This window comes from Ranitomeya variabilis, chromosome 1 (assembly GCF_051348905.1).
Source record: "Ranitomeya variabilis isolate aRanVar5 chromosome 1, aRanVar5.hap1, whole genome shotgun sequence".
NCBI classification, from domain to species: domain Eukaryota; kingdom Metazoa; phylum Chordata; class Amphibia; order Anura; family Dendrobatidae; genus Ranitomeya; species Ranitomeya variabilis.
Window position 1 is genome coordinate 54,176,528 of NC_135232.1, and position 23,988 is coordinate 54,200,515.

The following is a 23,988-nucleotide window of genomic DNA, read 5'->3' on the forward strand; positions in this document are numbered from 1 at the left end:
TCCATGGGTATTGCAGCTCAGTTCCAATAAATAGACCAGAGCTGCAAAACCACACACAGCTTGTTGGACAGGTTTAAGACTAATTCTAGAGAAGAGTAGATATTTTCTAAATTTGGACAAACCTTCCCAAGAAGGTCCTATGCATAAAAAAAAGAAAAAAAAAAAACGCTACCTTATATAGATGGATTTTCAAAACGTTTCCATCCATAAAGAGAAATTTAGGCATCTGGGCTCTGGAGGACTCTGGTGTCCATTAGTGCCTACCGATTTTAAAGACTACCTTTACACATATTGGTAATATATGTTACGGGCCATCACGGTAGACAAACTTCCCTCCTGAATAACAAGGTTGACTCGTTTAGGTCTTTTTCGCTCTACTCTGCCACAAACTCTACATAATTATCAAAGACAAAGCTCCTGGAGTTTCTTCTCCCAACTCCCCCTGTATTTGTCCTAGCTTACCTTACTGTCCTCCTATATCGAGGCCAAGAAACATAACAGATTATATACCTCCTAATATCAGATGAGTTTTTTTTTTTTAGCTGCTTCTTTCTATAGACTCACTCTTAATAAAGCACAGTTAATATTTTAACAAAACTGTCAAAACAAGTCAAAACATCTCTGGATGTTCTTGGGCGTCAACTCCTTGCTAGGAGTAGCAGGGATTCCTACAACCAATTATTATCTAAGCCTGTTAAAATTCACACCACCTTTCCCTTGTGAAAAAAAAAACAAAAAACATTGAAATGTATACGTTCTACTCCCAGCCAATGAAGAAGACATTTCACTTTAGCAACTTCAGGAAGACTTTTCCACCAACAAGGTCACGGTGACCTTGAATCGTCAAGCAGTTGGCATCTGAAGCTCAGGCCCGTCAGTAGCTTGTTACACAGACACAAATGTGATCGGTCACAGTTGGAAAGCCATGTGCTTGTACGGGATAAAATTTCGAGCCTTGCCGTATACAGTTACAAAAGCCCTATTGAGCGTGGTCTTCATTGATTAATTTTTTATGCAATGACAGTTCATTCAATATTCACCATTGTACGGCCTCCAGATCAGCTGCCCAGATAAAATGTAACAGAGCAGATGCCTTGAATGTAAATATACTAATCTGAACGCGAGTCTGGCTTTTATAGGAGATGTAGCCAAAGTAAAGCGCTGGGAAAAAAAAAAATCTGATCTTTAAAGGGTCTTTCAAAGATTGTTCTTTGCCGAAAGCAACAAATGGTCCTGGACTGAACAGTTGTATGCTAATTCCCAAGCTTGTGTGATCTAGCATTCAACAAGGTGAAAAGCAGAACATCATCTACATAACACTTGTTCTGGAGCGTGACTTACACAAAATATATACATGAATGCATGCAAAAAGCAAAAACTGCCTAAGGCTACGTTCACATTTGCGTTCGGCGCCGCAGCGTCGCCGCATGTGTCATGCACCCCTATATTTAACATGGGGGCACATGGACATGCGTTGCATTTGCGTTTTGTGATGCATGCGTCGCTGTGGTGCATGCGTCAGGGCGCAGAGAACGCAGCAAGCTGCAGTTTTTTCTGCGCCCAAAACCATGCAAAAGTGGACGCATGTGTCAAAAAACGCTGCGTTGTGCATGCGTTCACATTTGCGATGTGCGTTGCGTCGCCGACGCTGCGGCGCACAATGCAAATGTGAACGTAGCCTTAAGGCACAAAATCCAGAAGGGTAAACCAGCAAAAAAAATAAAAAATAAAAAATAAATATAGACTAAAGTGTTATTTTTAAGGTGCAGTGACATGAAGACTATTTCATGAGAAACTACTGTAGATAATATCACAAAAGGTGTGTAATACTAGTATAAAGTTTCTGAGATGGGATGTAGACCATCTACTTAATAGAACAAGGGGTCAAAAACAGACCAATGAGACTCTGTCCTGGCAGCTACATTTTAATTGTCCACTAGTGAGGCTCAACACTTATCCCAATTATATACAGGGTATAAAGGACACCCCAGCTTCTGCAGAGAGCTGGAGTTCACCCTGATGCCAGATGTCTCAGAGATGGGGTGGATACATCAGATCTGTTGAATGTTTAGGAAGCCCATGCCTTCGAATTCATTTGCGAAAGATTTATAGACCTATATACATGGTTTTTCATGTTAATATTGACCCTGATGGTCTTGCTTGTCTACTAAGAATTGCGGGCAAGGGAGTGGAGGATGAGTATCTTCAATATTTGATGGCTCATATAAAACAGCTGGTTGGATGATATTCAATATTCGATGGCTCATTTAAAACAGCTGGTTGGATGATAAACATGTTAGACAATAAAAAATAATCCGATAGTGAGGCTAAAGCTAAAAGGTATTCAAAATTAAAAGTTATTGAAATCTGAAAAGATTTGAGAGATATGGAGAACCTACCATGGTTCTCAAATTTGGATCTGGTTTCTTTATAATGGTCTGTACATAAGAAACTCAAAAGACTCCTATGGCTGCCATCTACGTCATCATTGTTCAATCAATCACATAATTGATATTCCGATAGTACGCTACAACTATTATGCATGTACCAGTGTATGCAATACTATGGGGTAGATTCAAAGCTTTTACACAAAAGTATACATATGCCCAATTTATCCACTACTATAAGATAATAGAAAGGAGGCAGCACTCCAAAACCTTGGCAACCAGGTTCTCAATCAATGTGCTAGGGATTGATTATAGTGCACTCACTGTGTAGATAGCGGTGACTAACAGCCGCCTGCTCCGCCCCGACGACTGGAAGCAAGCGGCTGCAGGGAAAATATAACTTTTTTCTCCCTGTAGCTGCTGCTCCAGGGAGCATTTCCGGAGATTACAGATTCCCTTTAATAACCAGTTTAATTGATTTTCAAGAAATTTGATGAAAAACAAGAGTTAATCACATCACGACACCGTAATGGAAATGGATTTTTAATCAGTTGGTTCCGAAAAGTGGTGTATTGCATCTAACCAGGACAAAGTCGCCATGTAGTGCGGAGCAAACCACATGACTTATTCTGTATCCCAAGCCAATTCATGCAAAGCCCATGGTCTGTTCTAAGGTCTCTGAAAATAACCCTAAAGGACAGACACATGGGAAAGCGGTCATCATCCTCTGCATTCTCTAAATTAACACATGAAACTCACAAAGTATGGGACTCCCTGTGCATAGCAGACACTAGCAGCTGCAACCTCTGACTTGTTCTCAGAATGGCAGGGAATTGAATCAAAGGCTAAAAGAAGAAAGAAACAACCTTCCCTTGGGGGGAGAGGGGAAACACAATACCAGACACTCTCACACTTTACAAATACAACGAGGCCTTATTTTATTTTTCACCCTCAACAAAGAGCTATTGGCATTTTCTCCTGAATCTCTGCCGCATCCAGTAGAGCAGATGGTGTCCTGCGCTCTCCAAGTGCCGTTCTGCACACACGGGGGAAGGAAGATCCGAACCAGCAGGGTGGATCCAACACAATATTATCTTGTCTGTGTGCATGGAATGTGCTCAGGTTATGAATCATGCATGGAAAATGTGTTGAAACCTTCACGGCCTGCTATTATTAGAAAGTACGTCACCAAGCACTGGGAATAACTGGGCTCCTAATAAATCAAATGACAAAACATTTGAAGGCAAAACAAGTCTCTAAATGAGGAGGGAACACTGTCAAACAGCTCCGAATCCAAAGGGCAAGATACCTAGAAATCAAAAAGTTCAAGAGCTGACCACTTATGTCAATGTCATGGGATGACAAATATGGCTGATATTTCTGCTCCAGTTGGGTCTGTTCCCTAGATTGTCCCTTTTGTATTAACAGGCAAGATTGTTATTTTAGACTTACATTACAAAAAAGTGGGTTGGAGGCCTGTAATTGAAGCCATTAATGGTCCTACATATCCAAGATGGCCCTACGTTTCCAAGATGGCCCATTCTTTACAAAACAAGTTCTAGAAAACCTTCCTGGGAGTACACAGCATGATCTAACGATTCCACATACGTTCACAGCTGTAACGTATAAACACCCTGTGAAATGCAGCAGCATTCAAGGTAAGGGCCGCCATCACTGGCAGAGAGAAAACAAACATACTTGTCCTGCAAGTTTCAGTTTCGTGACTTAATCAAAAATCATGTTGCCCAAGAAGAGGAGACTGAGTCAAATTCACATGGGAAGAGAAGAGTCATAGGTTACTATTCAGAAAACCACAGCAGAATCAAACCTACTTTAAGATTCCTTGAGGGAGCTTAAAAATGGACAACAGTAGGTAAGAGGTCATCACTGGAGGTCTCTGACCCAAGAATAGAAATGCAGGGACATCCAACCTAATTGTGCTTTGTCAGTGCTGTTCCGGATAAATCAAGAAGCATAAATCTGAATGAGATTGAAGTAAATGCACATAATGGTGACTTTTTCTAGAAAACAGGTGCCAGTTCTAAAGTCATCGACCTCAACAACTGAATTTGCCAAAAGGATAGATTATATTTGGATGAACGTCCCTTAAATAAGAAAATACCACCCGAGCCAAAACATATCATTCAATCTCAATCGTCTCCCCAAATTATTTTCCTCTCAAAAACAGTCAATGACTTATGACCGAGTTGTCTCCAAACCCAACGGGGGTTGATACATTATGCTTGGATTTATAGTCATCTAACAGGAGTTAAATCATGAGCTACCTGTTTCTAGGCAATGGGCTATTAATCAAAAAGGAGATGGGAATCCCCAACTTTTTGCAACAGCCAGGCACAGTGTGGAATATCCATTTATTTAAGAGCTTGCCAAGAGTACAGCAAGAAAAATGATAAAAACATCTGTGGGGTGGCAGGATGGGATAGAAGACAGGAACGCATTAAAGATTTCGAAACTGCTATGACTTATTGCCTTCAAACATATGGGAACTGGCAGATAAAGCTCAGGAAATCCATGGAAGTTCAGATCTTAATCCACTCTACTAACATGTGAATCCCATTATCCTCCATGGTTCATGGATAAAACAGAAGAAGGACGTTGGAAAAACTCATAAAGGAGCAGTATATAATTACAAAAAAGGGTCTTTTTCCTCAAAATTGCTTTTTCAATGGATTATCTGGTACTCATGGTGGTGCCAGGTCCAAAACCTAAAACATGCATAGAAGAATAAGATATAAGGAGGAGCAACAATAGATAAATCTATGGTTTTACATAGGTCTACAAGTAAACTATAATGAAAATGGAACTAAATCAAAAAGGTTTTGTCTCTCCTGCTTTTTGCCAATATTTTAGGATCACTGGCCCAAACAAGGCTAGCTGCACTATAGTAAGTCCTCCACGACTTCTTAAACCACCAAGTCGCCAATCAATTTGCAAATGCATTTACACCATCAATTACCAAATCTCCACAAATTGTTAAAAATAAAAAAATGATTCCTGGCCGATAAACATTCTAAAATAACTAAAAAACAAAGTTTATACCTAAATTTTTCATGAATATAATGTGATCCTTTGAGATCCAAGAGATAAAAAAGAAAATTCTTCAGGTCTTACATTTTTTCGTTTCTGCCAAGAATGATAAAATCGGTGAAACAAGACCATCAAACACATCTTATACCTTTCATTTCGAGACGCCAGTTGGAGTTGATAACGTCCCATCCCACGGAGCGGCGGGTACTGCCAGGCGCTGTCCACCACCATGCTGTTATTTAAATGACTTTGAAACTTTCTGTGGTTTACCACCCGGCGTTATTTGCATCGATACAGCACAACTCATGCCACTGAGCCATATGTAAACATTAGCCGGGAAATGTGTTTTAAAATATCAGCGGGGAGCAGAATCCATTTCTGTAGTTTGCAAACCAATTGTTTCAAGTCCAGCGTGAGCCCTGAGAACTTAGCAGATGCTGGCTCGGTCATCAACACGTGCAAACAACAAGGAACGCTAATACTGTGCTTACGCCACAAAACACATGCCGCTCGATTCTCATTATTAGCATACTATCCATATAACAATGGAGTCAGACCTCATCCAGAGCTGTAATCATAATTCTGCAGTCCTCTGAGATGATGTATCCCAGTACCTCGATGGATGTTCGGTTTCCGGTGAATTAAATAATGGATTTGGCTGACGTGCAATAGGTTCTTCGTTTCCATCCTTGAGGAGAGCTTAGTTGTATTTTTTTCCCCCTTGGAGCATTGCTTATCCATTCACTTGCGGCATCTCTTAAAAGAGAATCGGTCAGGTTTTTTTTCTATATTTATCAAAGAGCAGCAACACAGATTCCAGGGATGTGTCAATTACTAGACCATGTTACAATTTCAAGAAATTAGTTTTTTTACGAGAAGATTATCACTGTAGGACTAGATGCCTCGTGCCTCCTAGTCAACTTGTTCTGTATAACCCCGCCCACTGTGCATTGGCAGAAAGATGCCAGTCAGTGGTGTGGGCGGGGTTATACAGAGCTCAACATTCTGAGATCTGCAGCAGAGAAAACAGGGATTTTATCAAAATGATAGCAAACAGAACAATAAGTGACACATTGCTGGAATCAGGGTATCAGCTCCTACATTATGCTGCTCTTGGATTACATAGCAAAAACCTTTCAGTGAGATCCAGCATCTTTACCAACGATGTGCGTTGTCAAAGCAGTGACTCTGTTTAGTAACAGAATTGTGGATACAACTTTTAGATTTTTTTCTTATTGTATTCCCGTATGCATTTATTATGTGTGCATTAACTATAAAGTGATAGTGGAAGGGGAACCTATGCTTGAGTCTATTAACCCTGTAACTGATTAACCCCAGGGGCCAGGTGGCCAAAGCAACCAGAAAATGACTGGTGGTGCCAAACGTTTAGTTACCATATTTTTCAGATTATAAGACGCACTCCTCCCCTCCCCCCAAGTTTGGGAGGAAAATGGGGGTGCGTCTTATAATGCAGATATACCTTACTGGTACCATTGCTGCAGGCTGAGATGAGGAGGTGCCCAGCACTGCTGTGGGGGTGTCCCCGGACTGCTGGGGCTCTTCCGACATTTTGTGAAAGGACAGAGCCCTCGCAGTTCCATGGTTTCCAATACAGTGAACTACGGAAAAATGGTAGCCGAGGGCGGCACATGAGCAGATGGAGATCTTGGCACCAAGACCTCATCTCCAGAGATCTTGGTGCCGAGATTTCTATCTGCGCAAGCACCTCCCCCGCCGGCCATTTTCCCAGAGTCCACCGCATAGGAAACCATAGAACTGCAAGGGCTCTGGCCTTTCACAAAATGTCGGAAGAGCCACAGCAGCGCCGAGCACCCCCGCAGCAGCGCCAGACATCGGAACACCCCCTCATCTCAGCCTGTGGCCTGCAGCATCACCCCACTCCTGCCTCCTCCAGCGGCGACCCCGCTTCACGGCAGCCACCACCCCCGGTAAGCAAAAAGAAACATGGATTATAAGAAGCACCACCATTTTATATTAAAAAAAAAAATCCTATTTTTCTCCTCAAAATTTGGGGTGCGTCTTATCTGAAAAATACAGTATTTTCTGATCAGGTCTATGATCTTTGGTCTGAGCATGTACTGTTAGGTCAGTTAGAAAGTCACACTGGCTCCTAGAGAGTCATTTATCCAGAAAAGTATTTTACTACGTAATGAAAACGATGCGTTTTTTTCCACAAAGGTGTCCACATCAAAACGCACAAGCCAATAGCTATCTGCACAGTTTGTGCTTTTGTTGCATTTTTGAGATGCATTTTACCTTTTACGCATTTTTTGGGTTTAGTGAATAAATGCTCCAATTCCTCACTTAAAAACACTGCTACAATTTTACTTTTGTTTTTCAGGCTTCTTGTGGACAGATATTGGGGGGTGAGGTACGGAACACTGGGTCTTTTAAAAGCCACCATGAGGGATCACATCCACTTTGCTTGAACTGTACAACAACAACATGGTTTTTCCCACAAAAAGATAAAGCAACAGAACCACATTTTCACAACACGTACCCATAAAGCCTACATTATTTTTTTGCTCTCTGATTTATGCAGAGGGCAGAAAATGACCACAAGATCTAGATCCCTTATTGCTCTACTGAACTAAAATTAGATCACCAAATGATGATCCAAGTTTGAAATGGTAGGACTTTTAGGAATACATCGAGAGATTGACCAGGAGAAGAAAAACATGGCGTCATTCTTCCCCATACAGTGGCATAGCCGTCCCCAGGGCGAGTACAGGACTATAGATCCTTCTCATTTACAGAGGAAGCTGCACTATCAGACTACTCAGTGACCGACTGCTATTTCTACAAAGTTGGGAGCCTGGAATCCCCTTTCTGGGTTGACATTTGGAAATTTGTTGGAATAATTGGACCTTAAAACGTGAAACTTTGTGTAATGCAAACGTAACACCACTGGTTTTTACTGCACTTTGTGACATTGGCGATCATTAACAACCTACTCTAGGTGCCCTAAATCATTAACAAAAAAGGCAAGTGATAAAAAGGTTAACTAAAAAAAAAAATAATGTCACCAGGAGGAAGAAGTGTAATGTGATCCAGAAGGTCACGATCATTATTTAAGGGAAACCGGATAAAGGTGATCGCCTACGTGATTAATACAAAGCTTCACTCATGAAACCATGATAAATGTCAAACCTCCTCTCCAACAATCACATGAATCTGGGTCACACCGGTGGTTTGCGTACAGAGGACGACACTTCCTTCATATGCGACTTTCAGACCCGGCCAACGAAACAGTCACCAGTCACCACACTATCTCTTTCGCTTCATAGAGTAGGATACTTATACAGAACCTACTCTTTACACCGAAGATCTACTCTATATGGGCTGTACTTTCTCCATCCCAAAACCCAGTCATTTGTTTGCCCCTTTTACCCCGGGAAAAAACTTTTTAAGCTGACTCTTGACTTTGTTACTAGTACTTTAGGATTGAGAAGGCCAAGGGCGAAATCAGACAGCCGAATAAATCGGAATAAGATCAGAATGAAGGGCACGGTCTGGCCGGTGGATCTCCCAACTAGAGCTTGACAGCTTCGTGTATCTGTATGCAGCGGTCACACCAGGGTCAAGTGAGGACAACCAACGGCCAGTCCATGCATTTTGTGTTGATCTCGATCCGATTTACACAGTGTCTCACTACATCCTTATAGCAGACGATAAAGTGTATATGAGCCAAGCATCATGTGACTTCATTCATCTCCTATTCCCTGTCCACATTGAAGAAATGCACAAAATTCAAATGCTTAGGGCATGTTCACACATTGCATTTTTTATTTTTTTTGCAGCTTTTTTTCTCTTTTTTAATCAGCATAGTTGGTGCATAAAACAAGCAGCATTTTCCAGTACCAACATAATCATTATGTTTTTTTGGAGGCTTTTATCCGAGCGTATTTTGAGCCCTGCTGCATTTTTTTGCCAAGACCCAGCATAAAAATTCTTTCAGTATTTTTGCTGCACCTTCAAATGAATGGGTGAAAAAAAATTTCAGTTAACGCTGCAAAAAAAAAAAAAAAAAAAAAAATGCATGTATTCATGCAGTGCTTTTCCTGCCACTATTGGAGTGTAAAAAAAAAAAATCTTTAAAAAAAAAGCTGTGTGTGAACATATCCATACCATTACCCTTTACTAAGTTATTTGTGATGATGGAAGGAGGAGCTGTGCTCATTTTCAGAACACCCGAGGGGGTTAGAAAAAAAAATAATTTGGGATGGTCTACTCCATTAGATATGTATGCCTACTCGTGACAGGAGGTCCAACAAGTTATAGAGTGTACTGTAAATAACACAGAATATAAGTTATGTACATGTATATAAGGCCCGATTAGAGGAGCTGATAAAAGGCAATCAAGATTTTTGGCCAGTGTAAAATGTCGGCGATCACTTGACGAATGAGCAAAACTCAAGATCTTGGGCCCAACCAATCATATTTATCAGTAGAGAATCGCCTTGAATGATAACGATCCTTCAGCTAACATCAGTTATCGTCAGCCTGGGTTAACAGGCCAGCAAACAAAGCTATGAGGAACATGCCAAAATCAGCCAGTCTAAAAGGGCCTTTGGACTCTTAGGAGTTTAATATTTAAGACTGAAAAGTGACCATGAATTCCGATCTCTTACCTTCTTTTTCACATGAGCTCGCTCGTCTTCCTTTGCAGGTTTGCTATTTTTCCCAGATTTGGAGAGTTTCTGCTCTCCAGATTGCTTTATAGTAATTTTAATCTCTGGGGGGCAAATATAGTTCTCCAGGTTCTTCGGAGGCTTCTTTGCCCTCTTGGTGGTCTGAATCTTAAGTTTTAGACTTCCCTCGGTAAAATTGGCCTCCTTAATGGAAAACTCTTGTTCTTCTAAACCATCTCCTGTCACCCACTTCTCACTATCAGCGTAGGGGTTGGAATCCACCTCTCTGCTGGATCCTAGCTCATCCTCTTCTTCTGGTTCCATAGACTCTCCATTTCCAGGTCCAGCCTTAGTGGCCCCAGGTGCTGGCTTTATGGTGTTGTCGCCACCAGTAGAGCCAGATGTCGATGTCTTCACAGAAGAAACAGAAGGCAGGAAGTCTGTCTCACAACATCGTTGTCGGCTACTGCTGCTTACGTTTTCACGTTGCTCCATGACAAATCCAACAATCCACTAACTTTTGAGCAAAGTATATTGGAGTTGGACTGACGATTCAGTCTATAGAAGTAGCAAGGTTTAAAGGTTGGCCGTAGAGTCCAAACTCAGCAATGGTGAGAGAGAACTGGAAATCTGAAGAAAAAAAAAAAAAAGAGGAAACCAGTTTAAAAAAAACAGAAATCTAACATTTCACTTAAGTTGATAACAAAGGAGAAATTCACACCTAAATATACTCAGTCCCAAGGTCAAACTTCATCCAACAGTTTCTCAAGCCTGCCCATTATTAAGTAAAGTGGTTACAAGTGGCCAAAGCAGATTCTGCATAACGAGTTCTCACATAATTCCATCTCTAACACAATGTGAAGGGGTTATCTTATCAGAGGCCAACCTTTCCAAATGTCGCCACGGGAGATACACATCTACACCTCCAGCAGACAAATGATTGGGTCAGGGGAGTAGACAGCCAAGCCTTTCCTCTTCAGTGGCCATTGCAGGAGAAATGTAGCATTATATGGTAGTCATCAATGTAGTACACACGGACAACTTGGGTCCACCAGAAAAGAAGCTGCTCATACAGTTTTCAGGACTTAGGATTTTGGGTTCCTAAAACACCGTGCTAAAATTTAATTGAGGTACAAACTGGACGCTACAGCTAATATGCACTGGAAAAGTGAGGATCTGGTTTGGTTGCAAGGTGATGGTGTACTTAAAAAGTTATTCCCATCTAGGACATGGTATTCTAAATGGGTTGTCAGGCACTTTAACATTGATAGCCTATCCTTAGGATAGGTCATCAGCGTCTGGTCAGTGGGAGTTCGACACTCAGCACCTCCACCAATCAGCTGCTCCCGGTCAGCTGCAGCTAGAACCGCCAAGTTATGATACATATCATAGCTCCGTCGAATGTATATTGGTCACGGCCAGGTACTGCACATTTGCCCCTATTTAAATCAATAAAGGGTGAATTTGCAGTAACTGGCTGTGGCTACTATTCCATTGAAGGGGCTGTGAACCTTCATAACCGAGTCGGCGCTGACGACATAGCTTCCGGGTGTCACACCTCTACCGATCAGACTGATGATCTATCCTAAATAGGCAAATAATGTTAATGTCCCGGACAACTCCTTTAAGCTCCAAAACGTATTATCCACATATAAGACTGAAATATCTAATAACTAGAGTTGGGCAAATTTTTCAAAAATTTGGTTCCGATTACGATCGGCGGAGAATATTGTATTTGCAATAGTCACCAAACTTCAAGGGAGTCAATGGGAGTAGAAATGAACGAATATGTTCAGAATCAATGCATAAATTCGGCTCAAATAGGGTACCAATCACAAATATGGCAAATTCAGTTTCGGTAATGCTAGGGTCACATTGCGTTAGGGCAATCCGTTTAGCGCTAAGCGCTAGTGGATTGCGCTAATGCAGTGTCTTTTTCGGGGGTCGCGTTAAACGTCCCCGCTAGTGCAGATCCCCGATCTGCGAGAGCGGGGAACGGACCTCGGGTGCTAGCGCGTGCCGAAAATGACACGCGCTAGCAATGCGCTTTAACATTGCGGGCAATGGGAGCGCTAACGGACGCGTTGCACTGCGTTAATTTCCCCGTGCAACGCTGTCCGTTAGCGCTCAGACATAAACGCAATGTGACCTTAGCCTAACCGATTCGAAACACATTCGCTCAACTTTACTAGTAACTTAAAACTTTTTTTCATAAGTAAGGGGGAGAATCCGAGAGGATCAGACAGGGAAAGTCCCATACTCTGATTGTTGGAACACATGCAGATTACAATTCTTGCCAAGCAGTTAAAACTTGGCACTGAAACAGCACTGCATTGAAGTATAAGCTCTAACGTATCCACCAATATTATCAATGACGGAAAGTCAGATAGATCAAGCATTTCTCTACTGAATCTATTGGTCCACCTGATCCAATAGACGCACTGTAATCTGTAACTGAAGAAGGTCTGAAGTAAGACCGAAATGTTTTACTACTACAGTGGACAACAATAAATCACCACTTGATCACTTAAGTTGAGTGCCGAGTTCCTTAATATATATTAATATATATTCCAAAAACATACTGGTAGGGAATTTAGATGATGAGCCCCAATGGGGACAGCAATAACTAGGTCTGTAGTAATACTAAATATCACAAACATTCTGAAATTTCCAATTGTTGATTATTAAATAGACGTGAGCGAATCAATTTGATGAGGATCGAACACATCAAAGTCAATATACCCAGCAAATTTAAACAATTTGCTATTTAGTCTGTGTGAAATTGAAAAAAAAATACAAACAAATTTTAAAACAATGCATAAGATTGCATCAGCCAGAGAAAATTCACATGACCTCAGGCAAGGCAGGACAGGCTTCTCCATAATACCTTATCATATGGTATAGTAAAGTCAATCAGGAGGGATTATTAAAGACTGTATAAAAGCATAGGCATGGTATGTATCGGCCATTTTGAGGCGAATCTAGATAGTGAGAAGACGTCACAGCCAACAGTTCAGCAATGTGGTTAAAATAAAGTTTAATCTTTAAACTTCTCAACAAAAAAAACATTTTTAGTCAACAAATATTCCATTCTCCCCTCTTTTGTGTATCCCGGCCTTTATCACTCTACAATTTAAGGCCGACATCTCTAGGGGTGGAATGGTTCACATTGAAGAGAACCAGTTGGAGGAAGCTCCATGGGCCAAAAATAAGAACCTGAAACTTCTTCCGTCTGAAGGAGAGTTACTTTATTTCTTGCTGGACACAGGCATTATTGGAAGTGTTGAATCAACTACGCCATGACTGGTTGGACTCAATACACAGATTATTTGGGACAGTAAAATAAGTCCACTGGTGAAGTATCCGTCACTTATATATCTGCACAACCCATCGTATCAAAAAGAATAAATTGTGAAGACAATCTACTTAGTTAAAACAAAGGTCAAATAACTAGGAAATCTGCCAAGTCAAACAATGGAGAGCTTTAGCAAAGGAATCTTGGCCCGACCAGGTTAAAAACAACATTCCAAGGAGAACACGGCTGAAAGATTCCATCATGGCCGACACATTTCCAATGAAACCTACAAATTACCATAAACGTTAGTGGTTTCCCAACATCTGTATTAGCGAATCTCATTTTGATCATGGAGCTCCTTGTACTGATAGTCAGTGGAGTTTGTACAAGTTCTAAGCACCAAGGTTTGACTCCGCCAAGTACACAGATGTGCGGAAGTCGGAGGGTGTGCCGGCGAGCCAACCTCTTTACGCTGTATCAAGTTTCTGAACAGACAAACATTTCCTAGAAATTGGTTTTCTATGGTTTCTCTGATCTGTCGCTTTAGAGGTGGGAACCTGCTAGTCGATGTTATCGCTGCATATAAATTACTATCACTGAATAGGAGACACAGAAACAAAAGCCAACAAAGAAGATATTTAGGTGCATGTAAACGGGGCCACAGACAAGGCTACTAATAAACGGAGATTGCAGGTGGATAGCTCTTAAAGGGAATCTGTCAGCAGGTTTTTGCCATCTAATCTGAGCGCAACATAATGTAGAGCCAAATACCCCGATTCTAGCAATGTATCACTTACTGGGCTACTTGCTGTAGTTTTTATAAAATCACTCTTTCATCAGATCATTAGAGGACTAGAATACCTGCTACTGGGTGGTCCTCCATTTTCATGAGCGCTGTGTAAACCCGCCCCCCGCCACTGATTGGCAGTTCTGAATTCACTGCACATGGGCAGAAAGATGCCAATCCTGGTGTAGGTGGGGAAATACAGAGCTCAGCATTCAGAAAACTGGTAGATCAGCGAATCACGATTTTATCAAAATTACAGCAAGCAGCCCAGTAAGTGATAAATCACTGGAGTCAGGGTCTCTGTCCCTACATTATGCTGCATAGAAAAAAAAAACCTGTTGAACGTGCATTTAAAGTTAAAAACTGACAATTTACACTTTTGTACAACTCAGGGATTGTCCAAAATTAGAAAAACATGGCTTTCTTTGAGGGAAAAAAGAGGTGTTATACCCATCCATACACTGCATCTGTTATTGCTGCTGAGCTGCAATATTATTAACAAGCTGTGGTTAGGTGTGACATGCTTAGCGCACAGCCTGCCAATGTTCTCGGCAGCACAAGTCCCGTTTACACAAAACGAATCACTGTCGAGAATGACGAGCTTTTGGGCAGCACAAAAAATTATTCCATCTGATGAATCAGTGTGACGGGTGACCGGCAGCCTCTTTAGAGATTATAATTAGGGATGAACGGACCCATGGAAGTTCGGATTCTGGTACCTGACCAGAAATCTAAACTTTAGCCCAAAGTTCGGTTGGGTACCAGAACTGTAACCAAAATTGACCCCAAACTCCATTGAATGCAGGCCCAAACTTTGGGTCTGGGTAATAAAAATCTCTTTGTGCAATGGACTTCCGGGGAAAGTCCGTGTTCGGCGTTTAGCACCGGACACCAACGGACCGTTACGTACGCTGAGCTTTGAAGATTGGGTTCGCTCATCTTGAATTCTAATGAAACAATAGTTCCTTGTCATTACCTAGAGATACAATTGTGGATCACTCAACTAATTGCTGGAGGGTGGGCCACCAAGACCTCCACAATCCCTAAAAAGGGATCATGTGTGATAATGAACTAAGAGGAGGAGAACATGCCCAACTTCAAATTGGATTCTACAGAGCCACATTCTCAGCATCAGTGGGGTCTCAGGGGTCTGAGCTGGCAGATCCCCAGCAATAAGCAAATTATCACCCATCTTTGTAATCAGGGATAACTTACAAGCATCCGAAAAACCCTTAAATAACCCCCAACTGTTAAAGTGGAACGTGTATCCCCATGAGGAGCAACAATAGAACCGCTCTACTGGGTCACAAAAGAAAACGAGTGATTGTAGTTATTTTCATACAGTATCAAAATATTAAAGACCGATTTATATATCTTATGGTAATCCCGAGGGGGCAGGGGCGGACAGATCATTGGTGCAACCTCCGCAGCTGCACAGAGGCCACATCCACCTCCAGAACATTAAGAAGCTTCCGTCATCGCCTGAACTGTTCATCTGGAAAGGGACCATATACTATTATTGCAGAAGGGCCCTCATCTGTGTGTGTCCGTCCCAGTAGGGGGGCACATTTGTTTAACAATTGACAAGTCAGGTCAATATTCGTATTATTTTTTTGGAAACATTTCTGAGCAAAAAGGCTGAGTCTAGTCTCGGGTTCACTAGTTGAGCAGTAGCCTAAAGTCACTTTTTTTTCTCTCTAACAGGTGCTACATAAATCACTTCCCTCATACGGCCCAGACATGGGAGGAACATGTTTCGTTTGGCCGGCACAGCAGACATCAATGGGATACTCCTTCTCGTTAATGTAGGCTGATGATGGGAATGTGGCTCCTTAGACATTAGTCTACAGTCAAAAATTAATGAGCTCACAAATAAATGTTAAAAAGGAATCTTCCTGGAGAAGTGACCATCAATGGCAGAACTACTGGCCAGGGAAACTTCTGAGAGAACTTATGTAACCACATTTGCACATGGATCCGGCCTATAAAGAGCCCCAACTGGGTGATAGAAGACCCCCAAAACTCCAGGAGAGCCGATTATGTATGCTATTGCACCATATTGCGTGTCCAACCTTCTTTACTTCCTAAAGTCCTCAAGAACATGTGTCTAATCACCACTGGTGATTTCTCTACAACCCAACTTTGTTTAATTGCTAGTAAAAATATTTTCTAAGAGAAATTTTGGAACACTCAAACTATCGGTACTTCCAGAAAGAAAAATAATAAAATATGATATACTATAACATAAAAGACATGAGGTCCATGATGGGACCAGGTTCTCATAGTATAACAGGAGCCTACAGCGACCGGGCAGATTGGCTCTTGTAGAAGTCAACCAGAGGTCACTTTGGAGGTGGCCATTTTTGGTTTGGTTCTTCGGAAGGACCATCAGAATGCGGAATCTCCGAGGAGGTTAAGTAATCTCACTAATGCCACCTATTGGTGGCGGCTAAACTCTGAAAACATGGCCAATAAGAATCCATTCTAGGCTGGTTTCTTTAAGGAGAGCCACCTTCTCCAAAGCTCCATCAAGGACATCTTATCCAGCTAACCAAATCCTGGTCTACACCATGGAGGGGGGAAAGTACGGTGAAAAGGCTGACTGTCAATGGTAGTCTCTTGGCCAATATCTCTATTTATGTTACAAGCTTGTTAAAGGGAATCAATCAACAGATTGATACCCTGAGAGAGCATGATGTAGTGGCAGAGACCCTGATTCTATCACTGCATTACTCACTGGGATCTTTTTTCAATATTGAATACATCTGACCATTCAGAGCCAAATCCAATGATCTCCCAATATTTCACCAAAAAGCACCAAAATTGTTAAGTAGGTTGCTCACTAAAGGTTCATATGGATGAAACGTCTGACCTTTATGACAAACCTTAAAGAAAATCTGTCACCAGGTTTGTGCTACCACATCTACGTAGCATGAAGTAGGGGCAGAGACCCCGATTCCAGCCACATGTTTTATCAGTTGCAGATCTAGCAGTTCTCAGAATGCGGAGCTCTGTATAACTCCGCCCACACCACTGATTGGCTGCTTTCTGACTATGCACGGTATACACAGAAATCAGCCAATCAGTGGTGGGGCGGAGTTATACAGAGCTCATGAATATGGAGGACTATATAGCAACAAGTTTACTAGTCCTCTAGTAATTTTCTGGGGGGTAGGAGGGGAGGTAATTTCTGAAATAACCTGTTTGCCCTAAGGGTATTTTTGCTAAGATGATGGGCTACAAAAATAATTTTCTTGGGAAATCACTAATACATTATCCACATAGCTAAAACGTACCAGTCTAGGTCATATCATAGGGACACGTGACAGAATTCAGATGCCCAAAAATACCCTCAATGGACTTTCTTCCTAGGGCGACCCTCAAGTCCCAGCAAACCCCGCTGAGAAACTTTTTTGTTTTTCTCATAAACATCCCCAGAACCTTCCAGCATCATTTCCTTCATACACACAATGCAGTAAGGACTAATACATTTTCCATTTATAATTTGTCATCTTTATTTATTACTCCGGTCGTGAGGGGAGACGAAGCGTTCCTCCAGAAACGCAAGGACAAACTGCTGCCAGGCTGGCAATATTACAGGAAAGGGTTTATTAATGCAGATAGATGCACACATCTGCACATATATCACAGGATTTACAGCAGAGGCGGTTAATAAGCTTCAGGGGGAAATAAAACAGCAGACGATAGATTTCCCTTGCTGTAGTATAAACGTTGTCATTTGGAATTACGACAGCGACCGACACTCAATCCGACCGCAGCAATGAGTGAGAGCATTTTACACCTAAGTGCAGCTTCGCCGAGGAAACTCGAGCCCCGAGGAGCAGCTCAGGCTGACGGGTCCCGACAAGGTTCCTGCTTCCAGTTTGTGGCTGAAGAACATGAGAAATTCTTCATAGCAAGTATAGAATAGAAAAAAACATGTCTCATTCCATATGGCGCCTCATACCTCGTTCATAGTCAGGTCATGGTGGCATGCAAGTTCCGACCAACTGCAGTTTTTGCTTGGGACAAACTTCAAAGGGAAATTTTCAGCAGCCTTTTATTACCCATCTTAGAGCAGCATAATGTAGGGGTAGAAACACAGATTCCATCGATGTATCACTTACTGGGCTGCTTGCTGTAGTTTTGAAACAAAATCCCTGTTTTCTCTGCTGCAGATCTAGCAGAGCTCTAATGCTGAGCTGCATATAACCCCGCCCACACCACCGATTGGCAGCTTACGCACAGTGTGCACAGAAAGCAGCCAATCAGTGGTGGGGGCGGATTTATACAGAGCTCGGAATTATACAGGACTACCCGGCAGCTGAATTACTAATCATTTAGTGATAATCTGCTGATTTTAATCAAAACTACAGGAAGTAGACCAGGAAGTGACAAATGACTGGAATGAGTTCTCTGCCCCCACATTATGCTGCTCTCAGATTAGATGGCAAAAACCTGGTGTCAGATTCCCATTAACCCTGTTCCAATGGAGATTTAAAGGAACCGTGGCTATCTGACCGAAGCGGTGACTTCGTGACAAACACCCGAACAGTAACATGGACTTCCTGGTGAAGTCCGTGTTCGGTGTCTGTGCCCGAACAGTAGGTGTTCGGTACGTACGCCGAACTTTAATGTTAGGGTTCGCCCATCTCTAGTAGTCACAAATCAGTAGTTTTGATTGATGAGAGTCCGAGATCTGAAGCTCTAACTGATCCCTAAAAGGAAAGCGCAGAAGTAGTCACCTTATCATGGCGTACGACCATACTCATAAGGTAACCATTCTTAACCCCCCTCTAGTGAGTAACAAGTGGGGGTCTCAGAACCTGGTAGATCTTACACAAAGACCCCGATTCGTCAACATCAGCAATCTTCCCACCAGTCTTGATGAGGGGAGGCGAGTTGGAGTCAGACGCTGAGTACGCCTAGTAATGAATCAGATGCCTGACAAGTTGACCACTTCAGAAATCTTACTCCAGTCACCGACTGGAGTAAGATTATTGGTGTAAGGAACGCCATAGCTTGTCATAAATTAGAATTCATGCATTCAAAATGATGGCAAAATTGCCTAGATTTTTGGCGCCAAAGTATTTTAAAAGTTCAGGTTCTGCAGATTTTCCTACAAACTGCAATACCTCATTAAGCCAGCATACAAGAGTGGCGCTGCTTCAAGTAAGGAAAAAGCTATTTTTTTTTTCCCCCCCCCCAGAGTCAGTTGTTTGGAAACATCCCAAAAGGTTATGTACAAGAACCAAACTTTTAGACACATGGACTCTCAGAATTTGCCTGGTCCTGTTATTCTAAAACTTACCAAGCTCAGTTCTTATAGTGATTGTTGTTCGTGAGATCGACGCCTGACCGCAAGTCATACTGAAACTCCGACAGGAAATGCAGCATTACAAGCAAACGCTCATCACCTCATCTTCCCACAGTTCGTCTTCTCAGACCAGGGACACGTGATCACACAACCCTTCTCCTGTAACTTTCTAGTACTTTCCCAACAACAAAACAGGAGAATCGTGGTCAATGTCTGGAGAAAAGCCTGAGGTCAGCAACGCAGGCGAGGCGGGAGCGAGGTCAGACACGGATAACGCCTATAGGAGGAACTTGTGTACACAGCGAGCGCAGGGACGCAATGAATAATGACAGTTTATATATACATCAGGAACGCTGCTTCTGTCACATAACAGGGAAACTTTAGTCTTTTCATAATATTAAACACCTCAATAAAACCGATCTACTATATTTACACGGGCGATATACTTCACAAAGTTTCCATAATGGACAGTATTATATTATAGTAGTTATATTCTTGTACATAGGGGCAGTATTATAGTAGTTATATTCTTGTGCATAGCGGCAGTATTATAGTAGTTATATTCTTGTACATAGGAGCAGTATTATAGTAGTTATATTCTTGTACATAGGGGCAGTATTATAGTAGTTATATTCTTGTACATAGGGGGCAGTATTATAGTAGTTATATTCTTGTACATAGGGGCAGTATTATAGTAGTTATATTCTTCTACATAGGAGCAGTATTATAGCAGTTATATTCTTGTACATAGGAGCAGTATTATAGTAGTTATATTCTTGTACATAGGGGCAGTATTATAGTAGTTATATTCTTCTACATAGGAGCAGTATTATAGCAGTTATATTCTTGTACATAGGAGCAGTATTATAGTAGTTATATTCTTGTACATAGGGGCAGTATTATAGTAGTTATATTCTTGTACATAGGAGCAGTATTATAGTAGTTATATTCTTGTACATAGGGGCAGTATTATAGTAGTTATATTCTTGTACATAGGAGCAGTATTATAGTAGTTATATTCTTCTACATAGGGGCAGTAATATAGTATTATTATTATTATTATTTATTGTTATAGCGCCATTTATTCCATGGCGCTTTACAAGTGAGGAGGGGTATACATAATAAAAACAAGTACAATAATCTTGAACACTACAAGTCATAACTGGTACAGTAGGAGAGAGGACCCTGCCCGCGAAGGCTCACAATCTACAAGGGATGGGTGAGAATACAGTAGGCGAGGATAGAGCTGGTCATGCAGTGGTTTGGTCGATCGGTGGTTACTGCAGGTTGTAGGCTTGTCGGAAGAGGTGGGTCTTCAGATTCTTTTTGAAGGTTTCGATGGTGGGCGAGAGTCTGATGTGTTGTGGTAGAGGGTTCCAGAGTAGGGGTGATACGCGAGAGAAATCTTGTATACGATTGTGGGAAGAGGAGATAAGAGGGGAGTAGAGAAGGAGATCTTGTGAGGATCGGAGGTTGCGTGTAGGAAAGTACCGGGAGACGAGGTCACAGATGTAAGGAGGAGACAGGTTGTGGATGGCTTTGTACGTCATGGTTAGGGTTTTGTACTGGAGTCTCTGGGCAATGGGGAGCCAGTGAAGGGATTGACAGAGGGGAGAGGCCGGAGAATAGCGGGGGGACAGGTGGATTAGTCGGGCAGCAGAGTTTAGAATAGATTGGAGGGGTGCGACAGTGTTTGAGGGGAGGCCACAGAGCAGGAGGTTGCAGTAGTCAAGGCGAGAGATGATGAGGGCATGGACTAGGGTTTTTGCAGATTCTTGATTGAGGAATGAACGGATTCGTGCAATATTTTTGAGTTGAAGTCGGCAGGAAGTGGAAAGGGCTTGGATATGTGGTTTGAAGGAGAGATCAGCGTCAAGGATAACCCCGAGGCAGCGAGCTTGTGGGACTGGGGAGAGTGGGCAGCCATTTACTGTAATGGATAGGTTCGTTGGGGGGGTCACGTGAGATGGGGGAAAGATGATGAATTCTGTTTTGTCCATGTTAAGTTTCAGAAATTTAGCGGAGAAGAAGGATGAAATAGTGGACAGACATTGAGGGATTCTGGTTAGTAGGGAGGTGATATCTGGTCCAGAGAAGTAGATCTGTGTGTCATCAGCATAGAGGTGATACTGAAAGCCATGAGATTCTATGAGCTGTCCCAGGCCAAAAGGTGTAAATGGAGAAGAGCAGGGGCCCAAGGACTGAACCTTGTGGGACTCCGACAGAGAGGGGGCGAGGTGAGGAGGTGGTGTGTGAGTGGGAGACGCTGAATGTCCGGTCTGTTAGGTATGATGAGATCCAGGATAGGGCCAAGTCTGTGATGCCAAGGGATGAGAGGGTCTGTAATAATAGGGAATGGTCCACTGTGTCAAAGGCAGCCGACAGGTCGAGGAGGAGGAGAACAGAGTAGTGTCGCTTGCTCTTGGCGGTTAAGAGGTCATTGGTGACCTTAGTTAGCGCAGTTTCAGTGGAATGGTAGTTATATTCTTGTACATAGGGGCAGGATTATAGTAGTTATATTCTTGTACATAGGAGCAGTATTATAGTAGTTATATTCTTGTACATAGGAGCAGTATTATAGTAGTTATATTCTTGTACATAGGAGCAGTGTTATAGTAGTTATATTCTTGTATATAGAGGCAGTATTATAGTAGTTATATTCTTGTACATAGGGGCAGTATTATAGTAGTTATATTCCTGTACATAGGAGCAGTATTATAGTAGTTATATTCTTGTACATAGGGGCAGTATTATAGTAGTTATATTCTTGTACATAGGGAGCAGTATTATAGTAGTTATATTCTTGCACATAGACAATTATATAGTAGATAATACTGCCCCTAAGGGTCACTTCCGTCCTGTCTGTCGGCAACTTCCGTCACGGTTATTCATTCGCTGATTGGTCTCGCCAGCTGCCTGTCATGGCTGCCGCGACCAATCAGTGACGGGCACAGTCCGATTAGTCCGTCCCTACTCCCCTGCAGTCAGTTCCGGGCAGTCGCTCCATACTCCCCGCAGTCACGTCTCACACAGGGTTAATGCCAGCGGTAATGGACCGCGTAATGCCGCGGGTAACTCACTCCGTTACCGCTGCTATTAACCCTGTGTGACCAAGTTTTTACTATTGACGCTGCCTATGCAGCGTCAATAGTAAAAGGATCTAATGTTAAAAATAATAATTAAAAAAAAACATTATATACTCACCTTCTGCCCCCTTTCCTGCTCCTCGCCACCCTCCGGTAACCGCTCTATGCAAGCGGCAGGTTCCGGTATCAAGGATCGTATGGCAGAAGGACCTGCCATGACGTCACGGTCATGTGACCGCGACGTCATCACACCCTGGTACCGGAAGCTGCCGCCTGTACCGCGCACAGGCGACAGAACTACAAGTATGGTGAGTATGTTAGAACTACAAGGGGCCCTCGGATCGGAAGGTGAGTATGTTTATTTTTTAACCTGTGACATACGTGGCTGGGCAATATACTACGTGGCTGTGCTGTATACTACGTGGCTGGGCTACATACTACGTGGCTGGGCTACATACTACGTGGCTGGGCTACATACTACGTGGCTGGGCTACATACTACGTGGCTGGGCTACATACTACGTGGCTGGGCTACATACTACGTGGCTGGGCTACATACTACGTGGCTGGGCTACATACTACGTGGCTGGGCTACATACTACGTGGCTGGGCTACATACTACGTGGCTGGGCTACATACTACGTGGCTGGGCTACATACTACGTGGCTGGGCTACATACTACGTGGCTGGGCTACATACTACGTGGCTGGGCTACATACTACGTGGCTGGGCTACATACTACGTGGCTGGGCTACATACTACGTGGCTGGGCTACATACTACGTGGCTGGGCTACATACTACGTGGCTGGGCTACATACTACGTGGCTGGGCTACATACTACGTGGCTGGGCTACATACTACGTGGCTGGGCTACATACTACGTGGCTGGGCTACATACTACGTGGCTGGGCTACATACTACGTGGCTGGGCTACATACTACATTGTTGTTCTGTCGCCTGTGCGCGGTACAGGCGGCAGCTTCTGGTACCAGGGTGTGATGACGTCGCGGTCACATGACCGTGACGTTATGGCAGGTCCTTCTTCCATACGATCCTTGCTACCGGAACCTGCGGCTTGCACAGAGCGGTTACCGGACGGTGGCGAGGAACGGGAAAGGGGGCAGAAGGTGAGTATATAATGATTTTTTTAATTTTTTTTATCATTAGATCCTTGTACTATTGATGCTGCATAGGCTGCGTCAATAGTAAAAACTTGGTCACACAGGGTTAATAGCGGCGGTAACGGAGTGAGTTACCCGCGGCATAACGCGGTCCGTTACCGCTGACATTAACCCTGTGTGAGCCGTGACTGCGGGGAGTATGGAGCGGCCGGCCGGCACTGATTGTAGGGGAGTAGGGAGGGACTAATTGGACTGTGCCCGTCGCTGATTGGTCGCGACAGCCATGACAGGCAGC

General features: G+C 42.8%; 1 protein-coding gene across 1 annotated transcript in view; it reads right to left on the reverse strand.

Moving 5' to 3' along the window:
• The window catches only part of SETBP1 (SET binding protein 1), a 210,689-nt gene that overhangs the window by 173,157 nt on the left and 13,544 nt on the right, over positions 1–23,988 (reverse strand). Inside the window, exon 2 of the mRNA XM_077283847.1 lies at positions 10,088–10,717. Coding sequence (XP_077139962.1) covers positions 10,088–10,582 — 495 coding nt within the window. The 5' untranslated portion in view covers positions 10,583–10,717. The remainder of the gene's footprint in view (positions 1–10,087; positions 10,718–23,988) is intronic.